The following is a 19,984-nucleotide window of genomic DNA, read 5'->3' as shown; positions in this document are numbered from 1 at the left end:
TCTGGGCATGAGTAAATACCAACCCCACCTTACAGGCGATGGCAGAGTAACAAAGCTTATGAAGACGTTTATTATGAGTATTTTATTCTGACTTTCCAATTCAGTAGTTCTCTCCAGATGTGTTTATAATCTTTTGGGGGGCAGATCCTAAGATGGTCCCCAATGAGTCACACCTCCTCCTATTCATGCCCTTGTGTAATCCCCTCTCCTTGTTTATGGACTGGACATAGTGACTTGGCTTCTGACCAATAGTCGTTAGCAGACTCTCTCTATAGGTTCTCTCTGGCAAGCTGCCATGTTATAAGCTGCTGTAATGGAGAGGCCCAAATGGCAAAAAACTGAAGGATGCCTCCTTCCAATGGCCAGGAAAGGACTGAGGCCCTCAGTGCAACAATCTGCTAGTGACTACATACATGTGAAGCAGATCTCTCCCTAGCTGAGCCTTGAGATGAGACCTTCCCCCTGGCCAATAAATACCTTGACTGCAGCTTTGCGAGAGACTCTGAAGCAGGCCCAGGTAAGCCATGCCTGGACTCCTTACCCACAGAAACTAAAACAATAAATGTGTGTTGTTTTAAGAAGTTAAGTCTGCAATTAATTATGCAGATTGGATAACTAATACAATGTTTTGAGTTCTTGATTTTATTTCCTTTTTTTAAAATTCTCAAATATTTGACTCTTTTGCAAGTCTTCAGTAATATTTTTTTATAATTTTCAGTTCTCTACTGAAATTTTCAATCTTTTATCTCCTTGAACACAGTAACCATATTAATTTTAAAGTCTATCTCATCATCCAAATATTTGCCACCACTTTGGGTCTGTTTCTATTGTCTACTGTTTCTGTTTGTTTGCATTCCTGTTGTCTTCCTCCTCCTGTGCCCAGTTATTATATGGAGATACTGTTAATTTGAAATTTGAATAATTATTTGTAAAAATAATTTGAGGCCTAAGAAAATGTTCTCTTTCTCCAGATTTGCATCTTTCAGATTCCTAGGGACACTAGAAATCACAGGTCATATCAATCCACTTTCAAAAGTTCAGATTTTTCTGAGATGTCTAGATGACTCAATTGTAAACTATATTCTGCGTGAATGGACTACTTCTTTCTGGCTCACCCTTACTGCTAGGATGTGGTCCTTCAATTTTCACACCAAAGAATTCTACCAGTCTCAAATTTAGAGGTCTTATACTCTAACTTTTGTCCTTCTGGTCTCGAAAGCTATTAAAATGTTAATCCTCCTCTTAGCTTCCTCTTCTTGATTAACAAATCCCCCTCTCCAGAGCAAATGTATTCTCAATACCAGGCTCATCTTTCTGGATTTCCATTTTCTTCCAGATATCAGCTTGACAATGATTCACTACCTTATTAGCTCTCTAATGTCTCAAGAGGGTGTTATATTGGGTCAGATGTTATAGCAGAAAGATCAGAATAATCTAGTCCACCATTTCTGGAAGTAGAAGTTGAAGTTTTGGGTTTTTTCTTTTTTAATGGGTTACCTCACAGTTTTCTAGCCAGCCTGTGTTTGAGTCACCATTTGGGCATCTCCTCTGAGTGCTCAACTCTGTAAGAGCATCCTAACTATTCTACAACAGGGGAGGTCAATGCTAGAGACAACCCAATTTAGGTTAGACAAAGAAACTAATACTCAGTGTAGTGTCCGAATATTTTTTGGTTGCCAATTCTGATTCTATGAAAATGGACAAAATTCCTCCCAACTTTGTGATAACTGTCAAAACAAAACAAATCTGGATTCACTTTGCCATTCATTTAGCAGAAGAGGAAGGGAACAGAAGTTTGTATGTTTTGCTGAGTAACTATATATATCATCCTTCAACTCAAAGACCAGGTTTTGTTTAATTTTCTCAAATGAAACTGAATTCCTCTGAATTTATCATTACTATTACATCTGTTGTTAAAAAACTGAGATTTCTAAAGCCTAAAATGTAATTGTAAAGGTTGACTTTTGCCATCAATAATACAAATTCTTAAGAGCAATCTGGACCTCACGGATCATCATCTCAATGCCTCAGGCACAAAACATTTAACTGAAATTAGTGAGGTATGCCCAATGATGTTGGCCAAGTAAAGAGAAGAAATAAGTAGGTGGGGGGGGGGGGACTGTGATACCCTGCAGAGAGTATGTCCCCTCTCAAGGGACCCAGAGCAGATAATTTCCAGCTCCTGTCTATTGTTAACACGCAGAGTGTATGTAGACCTGGCGTAGAATGGGAACCTGGAGCCACCAGATCTTACAATTTTTCAAAAGAATCTGAAAACTGGATGTTTTATAACCCTTCTCTCTTTTATTGTTGACAATTAAAACAAAAAACCCATACTGTGTGGGGCAAAGATAAATAGCATAAACAAAGCTCAATTGCTAAACTAAATTGTCCCTGCTGCCTATTTCAGCTTTAAATCCTGGCCACCTTCTTTATTAGTACTACTTATGACTGCAAAACAACACTTCTTGAAAGACTTCAGAAAATCCTAATAAAGTGCTTATAACATAAATATTGTTAGTTTACAAATAAAAGCACTATTTTACATGGGCAGAACACCCAAAGAAATATTTCCCAAGTGGCTAAGTATCATGCAAGCTTTCCTTTTCCTAAGATCAGGACAGTTTTTAGTAATTCAAACCTGGAATTAAAATGATAATTAAAAAGTACAGCTAGTTCATTCTAAAGCTATTTGGGGTACATATTGCTGCATTATGAAATATCTCTACAATATGAAAAAAGACATAAGGCCATAGCAAAAATGAATATGATGATCCTCATTTTGTATATATGTAGCACATCTAAAAGATGCTAAATTTGCATCTTTATATCACACACAATTATCATAAAAATATTCTGAGGGTGTATTTTGAATTAAAATATTAAAGCATCAAGTTTATAACCATTTACACTGTTATCTAATTCAAAAATAAAGATGGTTAGTTTCTTCTGTCTTCAGAATTTTTCTAAACTGGCTGATGTATTGGCTTTTGCTGATTAAGTATATATGTTGCCAAGCGAGCACTAAGGTAAAACTTCATTTATTTTGTTCCAAAACTAAAAAGGTAAAACAAAAACAAAAACAAAACCTAATGAGATCCCATTTGCATTAATCAACTTGGAATTCCCATCAATTTAATTCATTTCTAGAGAATATTGCATTTTAAAAAATCCAATGGCAGTTCCTTTACATAATTTTAGAAACAAATCAAATTACTATAACCATAACCTTCTTTTAAAAATGTAGAAAGCCAAAATCACAACCTGTACATTAAACCTCAGACTTAACAACTATTATACAAGTTTCAGAAGCCAGTTTCAAGTGTCAAATACTATTTACAACAATTTTACAAAGTGACATGCAGAATTCTGTAGGATGACAACAAACACAAAATGCAATCAAGATCTGAGACAGAATTCAGTATTTTTTACACAGAGGAAAAGAACAAACAGAAATGTGGTTGAGAAATGGAGATTAATTTGTACTAAAAAGAATGGCTTACAGAAGCATTTAAAGCAGGCTAATTATGAAAGTACTCCTAAAGTTATCTACTTATATAAGCTACATTTAATGCAAAGATAAGCTTATTTAAATAGTAACTACTGCCAAATAGTCTACTTATTATTCCAAGACAGTAACCATGTCTATATATTTGGAATATAATTACCTATACATTCTCATTCTTTGTGGAATTACTTATTCTTCCCCAGTTTGGGTTTTTTTTTTTTTAAATTGCTATTGTTGGTTTTATATGATGAATTTTGTTGAATAAACATTTTCTCAAATAACTAATATAATCAAGAAATACTTTTTCAAATACAATTTCACAATGAGGTTGTTTATGATGGAGTGGAATCTGACATAAAATGTTTGATCCATATTAGAGTCCATTTAAGAAAGATAACTAATTTCAATTAAAATGAAATTATTTTTTCTGATTATAAAAATAGTATGTATTTTCTAGGAATTCAGAAAATTGAAAAATTAGGAAAAAAATCACCAGTAATATAATCACTCACACTTGTTCAGTTACAATGGTGATGTATACAGTTCAAATAAGAAACAAAGTTGAAATCAAATTATAATTCTGAATGTGTTTATAAATATATTTAAATCCATGGGAATTGGTAAGGTTATTCAGGGAAAAGATGGAGCCTAGACAGAACCTGGAGGTATACCAATATTTGAACGAAGATTAGAGGAAGAACAGAAAGGGGGAATTTGAAAGAATGGTCAATGAGAAAGGAGGAAAACCAAGAGTATTTTTCATTGGAGGCAATAGGAGACACTACAACACTACATGAAGAATGAAGGAGTGGTCAACCACGCCAAATGAGTCAGATGTACTGAGTAAAATAAGGTAGAACTAACTGACCAGTGGATTTTGCTACATGAAGGTTAATGACTGTCTATGCTAATAAGCAGTTTTAGAGGAACCCAAATCAGATTGGACCTATACACCTCGAGAGAATCAACTAAAACATTCTTTTTTTTTTTAAGGTTTTTACATTTTTTTAAGATTTATTTATTTATTTGAGAGAGAGAGAGGGTGCGCCTACATTGGGGTAGGGGCAGAGGGTGAGAATCTTCAAGAGGACTCTGCACTGAGTGTAGAGCCTGACTCGGGCTTGATCCCATGACCCTGAGATCACGACCTGAGCCGAAACCAAGAGTCAGCCGCTCAACTGACTGAGCCACCCAGGCGCCCCTCAACTAAAAAATTATTGATTTAATGAGCTAATTAGATTGCCTTTTACAAAATAAACATATATCAATCAATAGTAGTACAAAAGCCATTTTTAAAAACTATGAACATAATTGGAAAGAAAATATTCATTCACAATTACACAAAATCTAGTCATAAATAAATGTGTGGCAATCTTTATAAAGAAAACCCTAGGGCGCCTGGGTGGCTCAGTCGTTAAGCGTCTGCCTTCGGCTCAGGTCATGATCCCAGGGTCCTGGGATCGAGTCCCACATCGGGCTCCCTGCTCGGCGGGAAGCCTGCTTCTCCCTCTCCCACTCCCCCTGCTTGTGTTCCTGCTCTCACTCTCTCTCTCTGTCAAATAAATAAATAAAATCTTTAAAAGAAAAAAAAAAAGAAAACCCTAAATTTTGCTGAGATATAAAAGGTGCAAATAAATAAGGAGATACACCAAATATCAAACTAGAAAGTTCATTAGTTCATTAGTTTACATCCATTCAACAAACCTTAAGTTAATACCTACTTCTATGATTCTAGCACTTGGACTGGATCAGAAAACAAAACACATAAAGGTCAAAGTTGGTAGTCTTACTTGACTTCAGTGGGAATAACACTTATGTTTCACCATTAAATTAAGTCAGGAGTTAACTAATATAAGGCTCTCATTAAAATATCTTTCTATTAATACTTACCTATGTTTCTTTCCTTTTTTAAACAAGAGTAAGAATTTTATCAAAAGCCTTATTTTTCTCCTTTGAACCACTAATGTCCTCTATTAGCATATGCTATTTCCTAACATCCTAACATCCATCCATTACCAAATTTCCATGATTAAATCTACCTTACTAGGATGGATTCTTTTAATAACTGTTGAATTTGGTATGTAAGCATTTTATTTGGGATTTCAGCATTTATAATGAAATGTGCACTTAACTTATACATTTCTTAGTGATTTTTTTTTAACTGGAAAAATGAGCATTTAATAAAACGAACTGAGTAGCATTCCAAAATTTAGGTTGTTTCCTGGAAATTCTTAAGAATCTATGGGTAGGGCGCCTGGGTGGCTCAGATGGTTAAGCGTCTGCCTTCGGCTCAGGTCATGATCTCAGGGTCCTTGGATCGAGTCCCGCATCGGGCTCCCTGCTCCTTGGGAGTCTGCTTCTCCCTCTGCCTCTCTCTCTCTCTGTCTCTCATGAATAAATAAATAAAATCTTTAAAAAAAAAGAATCTATGGGTAAACTCTGTCACTCTGGGCCCTTGCAGGAAGTTTCTCGGAAACATTTTCAGTTTCTTCCATGGCCAATTTTTCTATCTTTACTTGCTTTAATTTTATATACATTTCTCAGTGAAAAATGTCCAAATTTTCTATTTTTGTATTTTCTTATCCAGAGTCTCCATCATATATATTACATCACCTTTTCCAATTTTAAGTGTTTTCTTTTCCCTCTTGATTAGATTTGCCAGAATATTATCTTTTACTGACACGGGAAAGGCTAGAATATAGAACCAGTTACCACATCTATTTGTCAATTCTGTTTTCTTTTCTGTGTAATCATCTTCTACATTTATATTTTTGTTCTAATTTTCCTTATTTTTTTTAACTCTCTGGCAAATGCTGATTTTCTTATTTTATATAAACACATAGCATTATAAATTTGCCATTAAGTAAACTGACAAATGGGTCTCAAATCTAAGACTGAAGAGCCAAAGATCTGAAGCTCTTCTAGAGTGTTGGGGTTAATGTAGAATATGAAATCATCCATAGTACCCGGCTTGCTAAAATGTAACACGGAAGCCGCTGGGGGCAGGGAAGGTTTCTGAGAAGGGCGTAGGCCTTGGAATGCTGGGGCCTGCAAATCACTCTGCCCGAGGAATGCCGTGGGGAGTTACCTTCCCTGAAGCTAGCTTAGCCCAAACAGCCACCCTGTGATCTAAGAGATGTATGCATTGTCCCCTAAAGCTATGTTTAGCAGAACTCCTTGAACAGGCTGATCAGCGCATTGTATCTTTCCCGTAATCAGTCTTCTATTTTCTGCAAGACTCCTTGCCACACATCACTTGCTTGAGAAACAGAGTAATAAAGATTTAGGATTATCCTGAAGCACGAATAAAGGTGAGAGCAAAGAAGAGCAAAGGGTCTTCGTCTCTGACCGTTGACCCCCTTGCCTTCTCGTCTCTTTCACGGCAAAGTTTGGAGTCATCTTTCATCTGTCGGTACGGGGATTGCTGGCCATTCCTGGCACCAGAGTTCTGAGATTAGTGAAAATTTCTTTGAACTTCTCGTTTTCTCTCTTAAAAAATGTGGCTTTTTACATTCTACTCCATGTGTTTTAATAGAAATATCATTTTTCTCAGGGTATTAAAGCACGTTGGTTGACAGCTGCAGAGGGAAGATGGATTATATTTATTTAGTGGTTATATCCGGCAGCATCTTCACGTATCCCTAAGAGTAAACGTGTTCGGAATAACTTTGGCTATAACCTACTAACTTTATATGTAATTTATTACATTTTAAAATTTAAAAATTTTATTTTTACATTAATAAAATGCTTTCTTGGTCAAAGAAATAAATTTGTCAAGCATAGGAAATGTACAAATGTCTAGATTATATAAAAATGTATCTGTTTAAAAATGAAAAGGCAAGTAAGATAGCTTTCATTTTTATTTTTTAAATTTTTTTTAAAGGTTTTATTTATTTATTCGACAGAGAGAGATAGCGAGAGCAGGAACACAAGCAGGGGGAGTGGGAGAGGGAGAAGCAGGCTTCCTGCAGAGCAGGGAGCCCGATGCGGGACTTGATCCCAGGACCCTGGGATCATGACCTAAGCCAAAGGCAGACGCTTATGACTGAGCCACCCAGGCACCCCTTGATAGCATTCATTTTTAGATTGTGATATAGCTCTAGGAATGTTTGATTATATATTGAATATTCTGTCCAGGCAAACTAATAGCAACTCTATAAAAGACACTTTTTTCAAATGATTACGTTTCTGATTATAAAACTGTAACTTTTAGATATGCTGTGGTGTGGATAGAGTTCATGACCTATATAATTCTGGCTTTTAAGAATTCCCTGAAGTGGCGCCTGGGTGGCTCAGTAGGTTAAGCGTCCCCCTTCAGCTCAGGTCATGATCCCAGAGTCCTGGGCTCATGTCCTGCATTGGGCTCCCTGCTCAGCAGGGAGCCTGCTTCTTCCTCTGCCTTTGTGTTCTCTGACAAATAAGTAGATGAAATGTTTAAAAAAAAAAAAATTTCCTGAGACTTTCTATAATCTAATCAATGATTTTGTATACAAGTTCTATGACATTTTGGGGGTGCCTGGGTGACTCAGTTGTTAAGCATCTGCCTTCGGCTCAGGTCATGATCCCAGGGTCCTGGGATTGAGCCTCGCGTCGGGCTCCCTGCTCAGCCGGGAAGCCTGCTTCTCCCTCTCCCACTCCTCCTGCTTGTGTTCCCTCTCTCGCTCACTGTTGCTGTCTGTCAAATAAATAAAATCTTAAAAAAAAAAAAAAGTTCTATCACATTTTTAAAACTTTTTTCTAAAGTACCAAACTTTAGGGACACCTGGGTGGCTCAGTCGGTTGAGTGTCTGCCTTTGGCTCAGGTTATGATCCCAGAGTCCTGGGATCAAGTCCCATATCGGGCTCTTTGCTCAGTGGGGAGCCTGCTTCTCCCTCTGCCTGGAGCTCCCTCTGCTTGTGCTCGCTCTGACAAATAAATAAATAAATCTTTAAAAAAAAAAAAGTACCAAACTTTAATTTTACTAGTTATTCCTTATTTTTAGTTACTCCAACTTGATTTACATTAACATTTCATATACTGATAGCAATTTACAACATATTAATGACCTTTTAACACTGGAGTTTTGTTTTTGCCTTAAATTGCTTGAAATTAATATTGCTAGCTCTGCTTTATGCTTAATTTTGCCTGATATGACTTTGTGTACTCATTATATTCATTTTGATTCTCCATTCATTAGTTCCTCCTATCATTTGCTAATCAACTATAGTACACTTCCACAAACTGATTTTGTAAGTGACTTGGGCATCCTGACATTTTTTTTTTTCAATTGTTCTACATTGTCTATTATCTTGGCTGGTTCTAGACTTCTTGTTGTAGCTTTTCCTCTGGAAGTCTAGGACACTGCTGCACTGTTTCCTAATGCTCAGTGTTATGCAGAAGTCTGAGACCAGTTAGATTTTTGTTTCTTGGTAAGTAATTTTTCTCCCCAACTGCTTTTAGGCCACATCTAACTTGCGTAAATGAAGTTACTGCCTATTTCCCCAGTCCGTCCTGCAGCTTCCCACCTTCACTCAGAGTTCCATCCACTTACTGTCCTCTTGTTGGAAAATACCCTCTCTCAAGAACCAATTCAAATACCACTTGCTCCGAAACACATTTCCAGGATTCATACTCGTCAGAATTAACCCATCCTTTATCTAATTTATGTCACTGTTGCACTTCTGTAGCACTGACGTCTACATGTATTAGTAAAGAATACACACCAGAGTGGTTGTAAGGAGGTCTGGAGTCAGATCACCAGGGCTGACATTTCAAACCTGCCACATTGTAGTATATGTTCTTCAGTAAGTTATTGGGTTTTCTGTGCCGTTAACTCATCTGCAAAATAGTGCCTAGCTCATGGCATGTTTGTGAGGATTAAATAAGCTAATATACGTAAAATATCTAGACCACTCTCTAGAATATAGTGTTAGGTGAGGTCCTGATGTGTATTATGGTATGTATGTGGTATGTGTTCTCCATCTGGGATGAGAAAAATTATTACGAGAGAATGAAACAGGTGCTACGAAAGGTTTAAGTATTCAAAGGATGGGACAATTAAACATGAATTAAATATAATCAGCTTAGGGAAAGCAATGGCATTTCAACTGAATCCTAAGTATTTTAATTACATAGAATTTTAAAAGCACTTTTGCATGCACTAGTTCATTTAATCCTTAAACTCTGTAAGGTAATTTTGTTTTATGGGGGCAGAAATAAAGGATGGCAACTCAAATTGCCCAAGACGCAAAGAGTTAGAACGTGAAAGCTAACATTAAGAGAAATATCACTGTACTTGGAGTTTGGTAAGGTTGCTCTCTATACATCTGCATTTTTCCATCAAGGATGAATGGGGACGCAATATATGGATTGAACAGACAGGACCAAAGGTAGAGGACAGTATTCCAAGCTTTGTAAACTGCTTAAATAAACAAATGGTGGTGTGAAATGACATGGCTTTCTGGGTAAACTGAAAATAATGTGCTAAAGATGGAACACAGCACAAAGCCTTGCAAAGCAAGCCTTTGGCTGAACTGAGTAACATCTTTCAGGTGCTATTCCTTCAGTTTAGCAATCATCTATGGCAATAATCCCTAGGCTTCTAGCTGAGGAATCAATCAATATAACTGTGGCCTCTGTCTTGAAAGAGAGAGAGCAAGAGAGGGAGGGAGGGAGGGAGAAAGGTAGGGAAGGAAGGAAGGAAGGAAGGGAGGAAGGGAGGCAATCTGTCATATGACTACAGTACCTAATTGGGTGTTTTAAAAATTCACAACAGGAGGTTCTAAAATAAAAACAGTAAGCATGATTATACAAAGGTAATTCCTTTTTCTCACTAAAAATGTTTTGAATGAAATCTTAATTCTCAACAAGATTAACAATTTTACTAACTGACAACTGATTCTGAAACATAGCAAACCCAGTTTCCTCATCTCTGGGATAGAGCAAAACACGAACAGAATACGTTAACATTACTTCTTCTTCATCTTTTTTTTTTTAATATAAAGATTTTATTTTTAAGTAATCTCTACACCCAACATGGGGCTTGAACTTACAATCCTGAGATCAGGAGTCGCATGTTCTACTGAATGAGCCAGCCCGGTGCCCGTGGGTCAAATATGTATCGAGTACCCTGCGCCATGTGTTAGGTGCTGGCGTTAAATAACAGTCCTGCGCTTGTTAACGTTACTTCTGAGTGCTAAGAACCTAAGTTGCATATAATTCATCAGTTATATTATTAATCAACTGTGAAATTGTGGAAAAGTCACTTAACTCCTCTGGGCCTCAGTTTCCTATACTTGCAAAATATTGTTCCAATTTTAAAGCAGTTTGGGTAGGACTCTGAAACTCTGTATTATTTATCAATGAAAAAATTAAAAACAAAAAATAAAAATATAACACATCTACCTATTCTCAAACTTTTGAATTACTGTCCTTCCATTACTTTCAAAATCACATGCAACTAATACCAGGTATTGTAGATAGCTCAATTGGTCTCATCAATTAGTCATATATGAATAAAATCACCTTAAAACAACATATTCTATCTAAAATTAAATCCTTCAGTGTGTACTCTGAGCAAAATGAGAGGTCTAATCACAGGTTAACATAAGAAATATTTGTCTCAAAATAATGCATTTGACAAGTCTCATCATTAAAACTCCCTTTATTTTTCCTTCAGTGAAACTCAAGTATTCCCAAAGTCCTGAATCAATTATTTCTTCTTAGTTTTCCAACAGCTGTCATTTGTCTTCTTTTGGTCTGTTCAGTAGAAAGTGAACTACCTGGAGCAGGACATCATCATTAAAACCTTTCACATTATTATCTTCAATTGTTTCATAAAGAGGCTTACTTTGTGTCCCCCAACATATATTTTTACGAGGGTTATTTCGATCAGCTTGTGCAGTCAGTGCCAAAGTATTTAACTGGTAGCAGAAAAAGGAAAAGTATTTTCCATCTGTGATCACGCCCTGAGAGACAAAAGGCCGAGTAACATCTGCTTCACTCCAAAAGCCTACAGAAAAAAGTTATACTGAAATTTACACATAGAATATATTTTATCAAAACAAAACATTTACACATTAGAAGGTATCAAATATCCTAAAACCTAAATTATTTTACCTACCAAACTCCCGAAGATCTCAAAGTTTCCTCATCTTCTCCATTCTAATCCTATATTCTATTTCTGCATCAAAAATTATTTCCTCCTTTCTGATATCCCCAAACTCATGACACATTCTCAACAACTTCACTCTTCAACAGCTTTCAACCTTAACTCACTTCATCTAAAAAAAGCAGCAAGCTCTATCGATGCAGATCTCCCCTACATCTAGTACTAACTTCGTTCATTTTCCCGGTACCAGTAGCATCTAGCACCCAATAACCATTATGGCCATTTACTTCACCAAAATCTACAAAAAAAATACCTTCAGAAAAAAACGGACTTTCTAAGGACTTCAATCATGTCCTTAGACAAATTCTATTCTTCCTTTACATATTTTGAAATTGGTTTTATGAGCTGCTGTTATTTCACCTTGTGTTATCTTGTGTCATAGGTTCCAGGATGCCTTTAATACCTTTACTACTCATATTTTCTGGCTTCTTGTTCTAGACTGACTGGCTTTAACCTAGGACCAAGCAGTAATGTTCTTTCCTCATACATATTTTCTATCAGCCTTCATGAAGACAGCCAATGAATAATATTGTTAGCATTTGTAATTAAATATAGGAAAAAAGAAGCACTTTACTTTTAAAGTGTAAACAGTGCCATTCTAATGCCTTTGAGAAAGACTCCTGTTTCTGCTTCTGTCTAATCCTATTCCTATTCTCTCCATTTAAGTCAAAAATTGTGAGTAAAAGACTAAATTATATATATGTATGAAGAAAACAGGTGAGCCTAGAAATAATTAAATCTGTATTAAATTCCTCCTGGGAACTCATATAGGATCAATCTGGTTACATATTACAGTTTACTACTTAAGGTTCTGTAATAAAATCCCAATGCCTCACAATGAGCTCTGAGATCTGGCGTCTGGCTTCCTTTATCTCATCCTCCATCATTGTCCCCCCTCTCCTTTCTTCATTGTTCTTTAAACACCTCAAGCCTGTTCCTACCTCAGAGACTTGTATTTCTTTTGCCTGGAAGTGTCTTTCCCCCAAGTTTGTGCTCAGGCAGCTCCTCAACAGTCAGGTCTTCGTTCAAATGTCATTTTTTAGAGACCACCCCCTGAATTACTCCATTTAAATGGATTTGGCCCCGTATCTCATTTATACCTGCACCCGGTAAGCCATTCTATCCCTTATGTAGTGTATTTCCTCCCTACTATTACCACTAGCTAAAAATACTACATGTTTATTATCTTTTACTCTCCTCACTATAAGCTCCAAGACAGTAGGATCTGCCTGCCTCATTCAACACTGCATCTCCAAGGCCAACACCGCCTGGTTCCTAAAAAGCATTCACTATTTATTGGATGAATAAACAATCTCTTAATCCACATCCTGGATATAGCCTTCAAAGATATTATACAGAATAGTTGTGATTTAATCTAAAATTTAATCCACCAAAGCATTTCCTTTTCCAGCTTCAGAAAGCTGCTATCATCTACAGAGTTGACTTAGTTGGCTACAGTCTTTCACCTACTTGAGAACATCAGAAAATAATTCATTCACACGAAAGTGGTCAAAGTAAAAGATCAAAGTAACTATCTACACACCACCTGCCAATTGCAAATGTAAAATACTTAATTATGAATTTTAAAACAACCGTGTTTTGTGTCACTGCAAGTTTTCAAAATGTTAAGATTCAACCTACAACACTTAACCCAAAGAAACAATTAAATTCTTAAAATGTCACAGATACCTTCCAAGAACAACGCCATGAAATTAGCTTTACCTTGATACACAGCTTGTGCTCCAGTCCAAGCAAAGAGGCTTGCGATAGCATTAGCTCGAAAAACAACTTCTATCTGATCAGCACAGTTCTGTTTCAAAAGCCTTTCCCTTTTTAATTTGTCAGGTAACAGATGAAACTGTGTGTGACCATAACAGTATGGGTCTGCTGTCTTTGTGCCTGAAGAGCAAAATAAAAACATTTCAGATGAAAAGTACATGTGAACATCTGGAGCACACATCCTTAGTCTCTGCTTCAAACCCATCCTTCTCCTCCACACATCCTGTGATCAGTATTCGAAATATACAAGTGGGAAGGTTGATTTATTTCATTGATTATAATGAAGTTAAACTTCACATGAAAGTACAGTCTGCTAGCTATCATCAAGCCCACTCTGATGACACAGGATAAGTCAAAAGAATGTATGTGAAATTTATTTAAAATTCCCTATTTAGTTTTTTCAAACCTTTTATTCATCATTGGGAGCTACGTTATTTTCTTTGTCTTACTCTCCACATGATACCAACATTTCATTAAAAAGTCTCCTTTAGGGGAGCCTGGGTGGCTCAGTCGGTTAAGCGGCTGCCTTCGGCTCAGGTCATGATCCCAGGGTCCTGGGATCGAGCCCCGCATCAGGGTCCCTGCTCAGTGGAGAGTCTGCTTCTCCTTCTCCCTCTGCCTGCCTCTCTGCCTACTTGTGCTATCTCTCTGTCAAATAAATAAATAAAATCTTTAAAAAAAAAAGTCTCCTTTATCATTTTAGTGTAATAATTACATACCTTGCTCCTAATTTTTTTTTTTAAAATGATTTTTATACTATATTTCCAAGTAAGGAAAATGAGAGCCAATATTTTATGATGTGTTGATATTCTTGACTTTAGTAGTAAAGTTTTTTCAACCAAAAGTTCCACAGTTCACACTCTAAGACCACAGTGACACTGAAGGGGCTGATAAAATACGTCTGGAGGACTAGTATAAAGCTGGTTTCTTAAAATCTTCAACTTTTGTCTATTAATTCAACTTGGAATTAATAGACAAAAAGATAGCAAAAGTATAAGCCACACAAGGGCAGACATCAGGCCTTATTAATTTTTATATTCCTAATGGTTATCACAGAGCGTGGCACAAACAGAAGACTTTTATAAAAAAGTCAATCACTGCCTCAAGTCTGGCTATACTGGTTTACTCCCGAAAAAGGACAAATTACTTTTTCTACATAATGAATCAATAAAAATACGTAAAACTATTTTTTAAAGTTAAATGCTGCTAGTTCAGTAGAAACAAGTAAAATTTTAAATGGTGAGCTGAAAGAATATTTTCCCCCCAATTTTCATGCATATTACAACAACCTGAGATTATGAATTATATTGCTTGTAAACTACCTGAACTTCTTGGTCATCAAGAATTATGTAAATCTGCACAGGATACTTCGGACACATTGATGGCAAAATATTTCAAAAGAAAAACTTACCAATAAATATGGTATTTTCATATTGTCGTTTGAATAAGGGAAGTTTGTCTGGCTTACAAGTTATAACAGGGATTTCGACAGGTATAGAATAATCCAGCGGCACAAACTTCAAGAAAAAGAAAAGTCATAAATGAATTCACAGCAACACTAGTACTAATGTATAAATTTTACTCACTTTTTTTTTTTTTTTTTAAGATTTTATTTATTTATTTGTCAGAGAGAGAGAGCGCACAAGCAGGGAGAGCGGCAGGGAGAGCGGCAGGGAGAAGGGGAAGCAGGCTCCCTGCTGAACAAGGAGCCTGATGCAGGACTCGATCCCAGGACCCTGGGATCATGACCTGAGCCGAAGGCGGACGTTTAACCGACTGAACCACCCAGGCATCCCAACTCACATTCTTAATAGACTTAAAAATCTTAAGATGAGATGTTTTTTACAAAATGATTTGGTAACACCACCATCTTGTGATGGGCCAAATCCAGCCAGCCACCTGATTGTACAAATAAAGTTTTACTGCAACACAGTCAGGCACATTCATTTACATATGGTACATCTGTAGGATCAATCTGGTTACATATTACAGTTTACTACTTAAGGTTCTGTAATAAAATCCCAATGCCTCACAATGAGCTCTGAGATCTGGCGTCTGGCTTCCTTTATCTCATCCTCCATCATTGTCCCCCCTCTCCTTTCTTCATTGTTCTTTCTTATTTAAGAACTAAGATGAATAGTTGCAACACAGACTTGTGGCCCCCCAAAGCCTAAGATATTTACTGTCTGGACTTTTACAGAAAAAATGTGCGTGTGCGTGTGTATTCAGACACACAGACAACACTCAAAATATACTTATTTTCTCCACAAGAACTATAAATAAAAAAAAATGACCAGTTTATAATTATAAAAATGCCTTGATTTATGATTAGGTAGTGTAGTCTATCATAAATTACAATCATAAACTATTATCAATTGTTTATAGGTATTTTTAAAGATTTTATTTATTTGAGAGAGAGAGAGAACGCGCACACACACAAGCGGCGGGGGGTGGGGGGGGAGGCAAAGGAAGAGGGAGAAGCAGACTCCCCCGCTGAACAGGGAGCCGGATGGGGACTTGATCCCAGGACCCTCACTGACTGAGCCACCCAGGCAGCCCAAAGTTTTTTATAGTAAGAAAAAGAAAAGATTTGTATGATCCTGAAAACTGATGCCTTAATCCTGCTTAAAAATTATTATTTGACCTTTGAGCACTATACATACCATAACAGGTTAAAAAGCTGAAAAAGAATTTCAGATGAGAAGTATGTGAAAGAAACTCGAAAGGGATCCATCTAAAACTTTTTATTCTACTAAGCCCATTACCTAGGCTGCCTATGACATTTCCTCATCAGATATCAGTAGATATATATGCAATAAATCCTTACCTGTGGGAGTTGTTTGGATATTCGAATCTGATTGTGTGGTTTATCATTTATTTGGTATCGCAAAGCATCAACTCGACCTTTCCGATGACCACTAGGAATAATTTCTTCACCTCGCAACCAGTAAAAGTGAACTGGGCGTTTACAATCTATCAAAAGATATTCAAAATTTTATTTAATCATTTAGATCCATTTGGTTATTATTAGAATACCATCAATGCAGAACTTAATAACTGTGGAAGTTAAAAATTATCAAAAATTACTCTTTGTTGTAAGATAGAGTCTGGGTTATACGATGATTTAACTTAAATGACTGTGACTTAAATATAATGCTCAAACATTTATTGTCTACTTGTGCCATCCATCACACACTAAACACTGTCATGGAAGAGGTTTGTCGGTTAAGAATAAACATAAAGAAAATAAGACCAAAAGGAGTATCACTCACCAGAAATAAAAAGTTTTTATAGGAGTCAGAATTACTAAATCAATCTTCACAATAACTCTCAAAGGTATGCGTACAGTTGTCATCACCTCCGTTTTATAGAAGAGGGACCTGGGTCTTGACAAAGTCAAGTTCTCCTAGGCCAACAGTCAGTAGCCAAAATCCCCAAGGCTGCTCTCAAGACCACTTCCTTCCCAACTGAGACAGAAGTAACACGCACACTACAGGACTCAGCTGAACACACATCTACAGTTATAACAACATTAAGTCCATAAATATTTATTAAAACACCTACCAGACAGTAGACATAAAGTAATGAATACCTCAAAAACACTGATTTTTAAAAACTGTCCGTTAATTTTTCATGTCTGCACTGAGCAGTTAAAAGAAGTTTCTGATTGTTTCCTGGGAACCCAAAATGGCTAGGTTTGAATCCTGAACTCAAATCTACCAGCGACAGGCTCTCCGACTAGGTTCATTTTACCGTCTGTACCTCAGGGTGGTTTTCCCATTCATAAAACAATGCTACCTACTATAAACGGTCATCGCGAAGATTAAATTGGTTGGCACATAAAAATTTAGAACAGGGCTTGGTACATAGTTAAGTACTGAGTAAATGTTAATTTTACTCAGTATCACCTTTAATGTTCACTTCTACGAGAAAGTACTATTACCGTAATTCTCATCTTGAGAATGAGAAAAACTACTTTAACCCAAAAGAGGTTAATGAACTGACCTGCAGTCATGTAACTTTTTGGTGGAAGGGCCAAAAGCCAACTTCCGGCCTGCCCCGCCCTCTAAGAGCCCCTTCTCCTAACCAGCACTGTTCTTCCATTCCATTTGGCTGGACCTTCACAGAGCAGAACCAAACCCTGGAATCGCGGAAGGCTGTACAGCTAGTAGGCGGCAGCCCAGGGCCGGAAGGGAACCCAGTCTCCAGATTCTTGGCGCAGTGACTGCTATTAAACCTGGCGGCGCCCAGCGAGGCGCGAAAGGACTAGAAATATAATTAACAATGCAGAAAGAAAGAAAGGAACAGCCCCCCCCCGCCCCCGCCCGGCGTGGCAGCCCCAAGGCTCACCGAGGGTGGCGGTGGCCAGGGCGGGGTTGTGCGCGCTGAGCAGGCCCATGAGGGTGGCCACCAGCTGATCCAGGAAGGGCGAGGCCATAGCCTCGCGGTCCTGGTAGAGGGGAGGGCGCCGCTTGCGCCGCAGGTAGAAGTGCTCCTGCAGGAGGCAGTCACACGCGGCGGCGCGCAAGGCCTCCAGGTCCAGGACGGGCGCGGGCTCCGCGGGCTCGGCTGGCGGCGGCGGCAGGCCCGACAGGAACGCGGTCTTGGTGAAACTCTGATACCAGCGGTCAGCGTTCAGAGCGAAAGTCTGCGGATAAACCACGTACTTCATGAACTGCATCTTGGTGAGGATTCGCAGCTTCTCGTCCACCGACACGGCCGCGTGCACCGTCGCCTGCCACCGCTCCACTCGCCGCTGCCGTGCCGCCTTGCTCTTGGCAGTCAGGGAGGCCACAATCGGCGGGTAGCGCGCGACGGGGGCCGCCGTGACATCGGGGCCGGTCACTTCTGGAGCCGTGACGGCGGCCCCTGCCGCAGTGTGCAATGACAGCCCCGGCCCGCGGAGGGCTAGCCTGCAGCACCTGGCCGCCGCCATCTTTGCTCAAGGTTTCGGACCCAGGGGTTAATTTCAGGAAATGTCGCTGCGCTCTTGACGTTAAGGACCAATCGAAAGCGGCATTTGAGCCAGGCTTGGGGAGGCGGATTCTCAGTGGGCCTGAGATACGTTGCGTCATTCATTTCTTAGCCAATCAGATCCCTTCTCCAACTTAGTTTCCAGCGCCCCGGAGCGTTCGTAGACCCGAGGCAGAACTCGCTTCCTGTAGGTTTTCCGCGGGCCGGGCTGGGAGGAGTGAAAGTTTTAAGTAGGAGTTGCCGCCACCTAGGTTGCTCTTCCGACCGCGGCACGAACCCCTTGCCAAAAATCATTTAGGAACTTTCTGCACCGGAACCTCTAGCATTTATTGGCTTCATTTGTGTGTGGCACATCCCACCTCTTGTCTTAGTTCTTAGAGTTGAAATTTAATGGAAAATATTGTTCTAAATGTTTTATGGCTAATACGTGCTTACTTTTAAAATGACGCAAGCATAACTCATAGATGACCACTGCTAATCTGTGGAAAAATAATTCCATATGTTTCTCTATGTTAATTGATATATAATTTGTTTTAATTCCCCTAATTTACAAAACGGGGAATATACGTTTAGTTGGATTTAACTGGAAAAAAAGGAAATAACAATAAAAACCACAAAAGGATTTTGTGAACCCTCTCTACTTCATTCTTCAGTAAGTATTTATCAAGTGACTGCTATATGCCAGCACCGTTCTAGGTACAAAGGAAACAGCAGTGAAAATGGCCTTCATGGAGCTTACGTGCTAGTGGATAAAATCATCTAATCAAATATATCAAATGATCAGATATAGATGTTCTATGTTAGGCAGGGATAGGAGACAATAGGAAAATACAGCAGGGAAGGAGACCAAATCGTATTGGGTGGAGTGGAGTGATTTCAATAGACAGGGCAGAGAAGGCCCCCTGAGAAGGCGACATTTGAATAACATCTGAAGGAGATGAAGGATAGAGCCATGTGGATATCCAGAGGACAAATCTGAGCCAGGGCAAAAGCCACAGTGTATCTGGAAAATGGGAGGAACAGCAAGGAGGGCAGTGGGCTAACGTGGAAAGGGACACTGGCATTTTGTCAGTGATAGCCAATATCTTATTCAGAAACAAATTCTGATGAGTTGCGTGATGTTTATAATCACAGGTTTGTTTTTTGTTTTTATTTTTTTCCCTCTTGTGGTTGGGCATCAGAACAGTTCTGTTGATGTTTGGATGAAATGGAAACTGCCCAGGTGATTGTAGTCCTTACCAGAGCTTCTTATATCTAAAGTTGAGGATATGGGAAGGAAATGGCAACAGGATATTATCTATGTACAGATGTGGATGAGAGTGACAGCTCGTCCTTTTCAGCTATTTCCTTCACACACACACACACACACACACACACATTTTTTTTTACCCAAGGCATATTTCTTACCTGGTTGCATATATAACACATTTACATAAAACTGAAAACATAATATAAAGTACCACTAGGGGAGAGGTGTGTATGAGTGTGTGTGTGTGTGTGTGAACAATTTGGTTTAGAATCAACAGGAAGGAAGCTAAGTGTTTACATCTTATGCCAGGTACTATATTAAATA

General features: G+C 38.3%; 1 protein-coding gene across 4 annotated transcripts in view; it reads right to left on the bottom strand.

Annotated features, from left to right (window-relative positions):
* The window catches only part of MRPS30 (mitochondrial ribosomal protein S30), a 35,317-nt gene extending 16,378 nt beyond the window's left edge, over positions 1–18,939 (bottom strand). The window contains exons 1-6 of one of the 4 annotated variants that reach the window (XM_032415252.1): positions 17,788–18,937; positions 16,265–16,410; positions 14,849–14,954; positions 13,381–13,557; positions 11,338–11,499; positions 5,875–7,086 (exon numbers count right to left, since the gene is read on the bottom strand). In XM_032415252.1, coding sequence (XP_032271143.1) covers positions 7,058–7,086; positions 11,338–11,499; positions 13,381–13,557; positions 14,849–14,954; positions 16,265–16,410; positions 17,788–18,373 — 1,206 coding nt within the window. In that variant the 5' untranslated portion in view covers positions 18,374–18,937 and the 3' untranslated portion in view covers positions 5,875–7,057. Of the gene's footprint in view, positions 1–5,874; positions 7,087–11,133; positions 11,500–13,380; positions 13,558–14,848; positions 14,955–16,264; positions 16,411–17,787 lie in introns of those variants that run through there. The other 3 variants (XM_032415253.1, XM_032415251.1, XM_032415254.1) reach the window with 3 other exon arrangements.
* Positions 18,940–19,984: the final 1,045 nt, after the last annotated feature.

This window comes from Phoca vitulina, unplaced genomic scaffold (assembly GCF_004348235.1).
Source record: "Phoca vitulina isolate PV1807 unplaced genomic scaffold, GSC_HSeal_1.0 scaffold17, whole genome shotgun sequence".
Lineage (NCBI taxonomy): Eukaryota > Metazoa > Chordata > Mammalia > Carnivora > Phocidae > Phoca > Phoca vitulina.
Note: the sequence above shows the minus strand (reverse complement) of the source record. Positions and strands in the feature narration are given on the sequence as shown.